We start from the raw sequence: 6,896 nt of genomic DNA on the forward strand, positions 1-6,896 counted from the left end.
GGAGATGTCGTTATTCTTCTGGGGCTTAGAGTCGAGCATTAAGCGCGGAATTATTTGATCTTTTTGGATTGTCGGTGGAACCTTATGGAACTATGAACGGTATAACGGTCCATGCTCAAGATGGTAAACATCAGATGTCTATATTCATTAGGCCAGGCAATTTCGTGGTGATTTGATATTTGATAGCAGTTAGAATTGATTCATCTTGTAAGTTCTACCGTTGATTTACCGATTTCAAAAGTACTCGTACAAAGGCAATTGACATTGAAGATAGGTTTAGTTACAGAAGAGTGATGAGAATAGCTCAATGAACACATTCAATGGAAAATTTAGTTCAAAGCAGAGGCATTAATGAGAATTGTTTGGTCGACAATACTCTGTAAGGTTTATTGATACAGTCGGACAATACAAGAATCATTTCTTTACATCACTAGTGCTGAATTCATTTGAAACAAGAATTAATGTGTCATAGATCACAATAGATTCAGAAGAGCAGCACACATTTGATGCAAAACATAAGTAGCACTGGATTACATACAATAGTACGGATATCTACAACAATGGGCCAACAACATAACAGAACACTGAATTCTGTTAAAAAACAACATTAAAAATAGTTCCACTCTTTACTGAGGTGCTAAATAAAATGAGAGCACAAGCATAATAACCACTTACCATCTAACGACATTTGCAAGCCTTTCATAAATTTGAATTTCTCTTTACATAGTACTCTTCCTCTGGTAAAGTAACAAATAAATAACAACTGTCTAGATAAGAACAAAATGCAAAAGTAAAAACAGATGAGCACTTAAAAGCAATTTTTAGATTAAAACAATTCGTTTGGTGGTCTCATCACTAACATCTATCACCGTTATTAACAGGCATCAAAAGTTCATTTAAGCGTGCACAATTGTTCAAAACAATTTACATTTTTATAAAGATTGCACAAAAAAAAAATCAATTAGCCACAATTACATTCTTAAAATTAAGATCTCTCACGCTTAGCTACAGCATCTGGAATGAAACACCAGATTACTTTTGTTCATATCCACTACCATCTATGGGGATGGAAAAGAAAAAAGTAACCAGAAAAATATTCATTGGAGGTTTTTTTTAGAACAGATATAAGACATATTGTCAGATTTATATAGGTTTGCCTTGCAACCACAAATATACAATATATAGCATTTATACCATCTAAGTCAAGGACAGAGCCATCACAGGCAGCAGAGCACAAGCTCTAATTGTATTTACATGCCATAACCTTGGTAGGGCATGCCAGGTGCTGTATAACCAGCGGAATAAGCTGGGCTATAAGCAGGCATCATACCAGGACCTGCAGTCAACATGAGCTGTGCTTCTTCTGCAAAGAAATAAAAAGACACAAATTAAAGGGACAGCCTGAGAAGTTTGATAAAATTGACAGGTGAAGGATTTACTTACGAATCATCATTGGCTTGTGATCCTGTTCTTCTGTCTCTGTTGCTCTTTGTGATTCTGCCTCCTCTAGTTTGTCCACCTAAAAGTCAAGTGATTAGTAAAGTAAATTTTGGTTTAGCAAATTAGAATGTGTGAAACTCAAATTACCTTTGAAATGTACTCTCTAATAACTTGTATGAGGTAAGGCATGGCAAAGTCCATAATGTTATGTCTCCAAGCAAGCTCCAAGATGACATCAGGATGCAACAAATCATAACATTGGAATAAACATGCGGCAAAGCAATCAAAAGAACCCTTCTCTAAGAACCAAGCAAGTAATTCCTCTGCAAGTTCTGGGTTTTTGGACTCTGCTGCATATTCCATTGCATCCTTAAAAAGGTTAAAGAAAATAAGTTAAACAAACTTCAAAAAAGAGATAAATCAATAAAGACTGTCAGTTTAAATTAAAACTTACTTTGTAAAGGCGATCTTTCTTACAAAGCTCCACACTCTGCTTCCATCTGTTATTTCCCTTGTACAGGTAAGCAGCAATTCTGCGGAACTCCGTAAGTTCGTGTTTCTCCAGTTTTTGAGCTAGGGCAATGTTGTCAAAGTTGTCAAAAGCATCAATTGATGTGCGTAGTCCTTGATAGTCTTCCTCTTCAATCAGAAGATTGTTAAGAGCTTCATTTATTGCTTTGTTGTTCAATGATTGAACTGAACGAAGGTAAGGTTTCACTAACTGCAAGTGCTTAGTTTTGGTGAAGAAGTTCACAGCTCGAGTGTGATCCATACGAGGAGCCAGAACAAGTAGCATATCATTCAGCAACAATGGTTTGTAATCCATGTAAAACTGAATTGCTTTGTAATACAATTCAATGTTGGCAACCTTCGTAATAATATCCTTGAAATGGCCTTCACGCCATGCTTCTGTAGGATGAGTCATCATGGCCATGACAGCATTGTCATATTCTTCATACTTGTCATACAAGAACACCAATTCTGCCCACAAGTGGGCCTGCTCAGCAGCTCTTAATACCTTGGGAATGTTGACCCGAGACCAGAAAAGCTCAAGATGCTCCCTCATCTTTCCAGGCTTGAATTTGGAATATAAGATAGCCAATTCGGTGAACATGCCCATATGTGCTCTTTCCAATCCCAGAGCTGCTTCCAATAAATTGATGAGCTCTTCAAAATATCCACGATCCTGATAATAGTTGATTAAATCTTCCAACTCATCAGCATGTACAACAATGTGCAAACCACACATTTGGGCGAGACGGAATTCTTCACTGTCAACACATGCAAAGCAAACTTCTTTCCATGTGCGAGTGCTGTTAGCTTTCCGTGCTCCATCAACAGCACCTTGGAATTCTTTCAAGTGAACTAATGTGATAGCAAGACGAGCAAAATTGGAGACATTGTTGTACAGAAGCTTGGCAGCATCATACATCTTGTCGTCAAAGCAACGGTCACCAATTTTCTGGATATCAGCGTGGTTAGGACCAGAGATAAACTCTTCCAAATCGGCCAAACGGTTTGTGCGGGCATATGCATAGATGAGTTCAGATTCAATGTAACTTTCTCTTGCCTTCTTGCGTGCCATTTGAAGGTAACGGACCAGATCTTCCCAGTTCTCTGTACGGTGAGCAGTCTCAACCACATCCATGTAAGCAGAGGGATCATCAGCCTTTATGAAGGAGTCGATAGCCTCTTTCACTAAACCTTTCTGAAGTTGAGCCTTGGCCAGCTGACTCCAAACTGCTGGTTCATTGCAGCGTTCAGCAAATTCATAAGCTCTATCCAAGTTGTCAACATGGTCAATCAAAACTTGAATTGCAGATGTGTTGACATCAAACTTCTTGAAAATGGCAAAAGCTTCCTCATACAATTGGTTGTTGATAGCAATGTTGGCAATATCAGGAGCATCGTAGTTGTCAAGACGGTTGATGTATTCCATTACTCTAGACCGATCAGCCTTGATGGCAGTAAGAATGAGGAGGTTTTGAAGGTTGCGGTGATCGCTGAAAACAGAGTTGTCTAGGACTATCTTCTCCAGGAGTTCAATCAATTCATTAGGCAAGTCAGCTGTCATGAAAGCTTTGACAGTGACAGATATGTCTTCAGGATCTTGAGTTTCAGATAAGGCAGTTTGTACAACTTGATCAATAAGAGGCCTCTTAAAAGGGTTGCTTTCATTCAAAACTTCCACCCACAATTCTGCATCACGTCTCCTGACCAAATAGCGTGCCTCAGACTTGAAGAGTGAATTTTCATTGCACACATTGATAAGTTCTCGGTCGCATTGTCCCCTCTCATATGCAACACAAGCCAAATGTGGATCACGCTTTTCACAGTACTTTCCTACAACCCTGCTGTCATAGAACTGATTTTCTTTCAAGAATCTTTCTGGATTGTTGTTGCTATCAATATAAATCTTAGCCAACGCATTGTGGGTGGCAGGCTCTACACAGCCTTCATGGACACGGGACTCAAGCCAGGGAAGAAGCAGCTTCAGGCGGTTCCTCTTCTCTACTTCTTCAACCAACTCATCAGTGGAGAATTGACCACGGACAACAAGAATCAAGTTTTTGATGATGTCCTCAGAGCAATCAACATCAAGAAGGCCTCCAATTACAACAGGTAGTCTTGATGGGTTAACCTTTTGCACATAGATCTCTATGTATTTCTGAAGATTGTTCCGGTACAAGTACAAGACCAAATCATGAACAAAGTCAAAGCGATCACATACTATGATCAGAGGGAGCTGGTCAGTAAGTTTAGCTTCTTTCAGGAAGTTCTTGACTCGTTCAGGACTGTAGCAATTGGACTCTCGGCAAATTCGTTCCACTTCCTTGATCTGACCAGTCTTGCAAGCTGCTTGAATGTACTTGAAATGCACCTCTTGATCTTGACTGAAGTTGACAATGGAGCCCAAGAAATAGAACAGACCTTCGTAACTCTTGAAGGACTCAAAAAGATCAATTAAAGCTTTGGTCGTCAGCTGCTCATGATACTTGGTCGCAATCTGAACACAAATTTGCAAGTTCTGTCTAATATTATTTGTCAGCATTGCCTTTAAGCATTCCAAAGAATCTTCCACAGAAAGAGTCCCAAAGAAGTTCACCAACCAGTCGGGACTAAGAAGATGAGTGTGAACAACAGCACGCTTAATATCATACAAGTCAGTATAGTGCTCTAGCGCACGCTGCAATAATCCAGCTTTCTCACAGAGCTGGGCAATATGGGCTCGATCGTAATGAGTAAACATTGAGTTACCCAAAATTGCATCAGCAACTTGAGGTGCTGATATCAAGTTCATTTCCAGCAGTCGTGTCTGAAGAGGACCTTCAGCAGGCCGGTTGTTCTTCAAGGCATCCAAAAGGAAGGCTGTGCATTGTTGAACCATGTTCTGCTCCATAAAGATGTCTACAATTTGGTTTATGTCAGCAAGTGGCTCATCATCTTGCACAAGCATTTGGGCAAATGACACACCATGGTCTGGGTTAATACGCATCACATTGCGGAGCAAAAACACATAGTCAGGAGTGTAGCCAACCTTCTTGGCATACAAAACAATTTTGCTGAATTGTCCTGTTTCAGCAAAGCATTGGATTACCTTATTGGGCACATTCGCACGGAGGTAGACAGAAAGGGCCAAAGTAGGATCAGCCTGCTTTACAAGATCTCCCAATTCTTCGGAGCATTCCAACTTGTCTTCTTTGAGCCATTTCTCCAGCAACTGCTTACGACCTTGTTGAAGCACTGGTCTACACAATTCTAGAGATTCAAACTTGTTGAGTTGTCCCTGATCCAAAAGGATTCCAAAATACTGCAGGAGAGGTGATGTCTGCCCAGCAGGAGTAGGGACTTGCTGAAACTTGGCAATGGTGACTGGTGTTCGAAGAATGCCTTTAGGAGCATTAGCAGCAACTTTAGCTGCATCTGTGTAGCTTCCATTTTGGAAAAGCTGATTAAACTTGCGAACAAAGAGATCTTCAGCACCTGCCAAGTTGTTACGGACTGCCATTCGCAAGGCCAGGTCGGGATTGTTGAGCACAGTATTGATGTATGGTATAATATTATCTTCCTCAACAGACACTGACAAGACCTGAACAAAACAATATGACAATTAGTGCTCCTTTAAAATCTCTAAGTCTCTAAAAAATGATTTATCAAGTTACCTGTCCTTTCCTGTTGACACCAATAATACCGCCAGATGCTTCATGAGGGGCAGTAACAAAGATGGTATCTCCAGAAATGCGGTTCATGTAGATACAAGTTGCCGTTTCAATATCGTACATGTGAATGTAACCATACTTGGTGATCAGGTAGATGACATCATACTTTGAGCTCACCTAGAATTTAAGAAAATAATCAAAGTTGGTGAAAACCCTCATGTTATACTTAATTTTGAAATAAGTTACAATAATTTATACCTGCATTGCTACAGGGAAGTCGTTTTGTGCTTCTGGAGGAAAAAATACATCAACTGCTTTCTTGGTAAATGGCTGATTTCCAGCAGGTGGTTGACCAACTTCAATAATATGCAACTTCCCTCCTTGAACCGTGCGCACAGCAAAACAGAAGAGGGTAGAAAGCTCAGCATTTCCCTCCATTTTGAACTGTGCAAAGGAAGCAGCATGGCCCTCAATAGGTTGTGAGCATTTGCGTTCCACAGAGTAAAGTTGCATTGCTCCAACAACACGATTCTGTTGGGCAGATATTCCGATGAGTAGCAACCACTGCTGCTTGGGGTCTGTGCGGTAGTTGATGATCTGGCATCCATTCAAACTGGAATGACGGTCAAAGACCTTCTGAGGAACAGAATCACCTGGAGGAAAAAAATTAGATTGGAAATATAAGATTAAAATTAATAATGCAATATAAGCAATGCACTTTTTGATAAATTTAAATAACTCACCTTCCATACTCCAATGAAAGACTGAGGTTTCTGTGACAAGGGCAAGGGTATTCAAAGAAATCCACTTCCAGAAAATCACATCTTCTGTCATGGTGTGCGCCTTCATTTTGCTCTTCATCTCAATGTTGAAAATTTGTAAAGTTTTTTGGGCTGGAAGCAGATATTTCAGACATTAGCGCATTGAGTCTCACAGGAGGTACAAATTACAGCAAAATATAAGATATGGATGGTCAAGCGATATTTAAAGCAATTGTTCAAAATGACATACCTTCAACACCAGCTTTGCCTTTCAGGGCAATGACTTTAGATGCAGGGTTCATAATGGCAGAGTCTGCCGAGATAGGCCGACGAATGGGGTTGGTGGGGTCAGCCATGTCTATGATGACCACCTGCGATGTATCACCAATCTTCTCCTTCACACAGATAAATTTATCTGACTCCATCGTGAGCGAGTTGAAGCTCACGGAGGCTTGGTTAATTCCCACATTTGTGAGCTGAAAATAAATAAAAAAAAATGGGATTAAACATTAAATATATTTCAGGAGTGGAGGTG

The 6,896-nt window shown here is 40.1% G+C and overlaps 1 protein-coding gene across 1 annotated transcript; it reads right to left on the reverse strand.

Moving 5' to 3' along the window:
- Positions 1 to 358: 358 nt before the first annotated feature.
- LOC113213253 (clathrin heavy chain) lies at positions 359 to 6,837 on the reverse strand (the record flags this gene model as incomplete). Its single annotated transcript, XM_026432265.2, is given in 8 exon segments — positions 359 to 1,363; positions 1,444 to 1,519; positions 1,588 to 1,809; positions 1,895 to 5,530; positions 5,604 to 5,777; positions 5,859 to 6,253; positions 6,344 to 6,493; positions 6,612 to 6,837. Coding segments are annotated over 8 exon segments (4,992 nt in total), but the record flags the coding sequence as incomplete, so codon positions are not given.
- Positions 6,838 to 6,896: the final 59 nt, after the last annotated feature.

The sequence above is a fragment of the Frankliniella occidentalis genome, unplaced genomic scaffold (assembly GCF_000697945.3).
Source record: "Frankliniella occidentalis isolate FOCC.00 unplaced genomic scaffold, Focc_3.1 Scaffold38, whole genome shotgun sequence".
Classification (NCBI taxonomy): domain Eukaryota; kingdom Metazoa; phylum Arthropoda; class Insecta; order Thysanoptera; family Thripidae; genus Frankliniella; species Frankliniella occidentalis.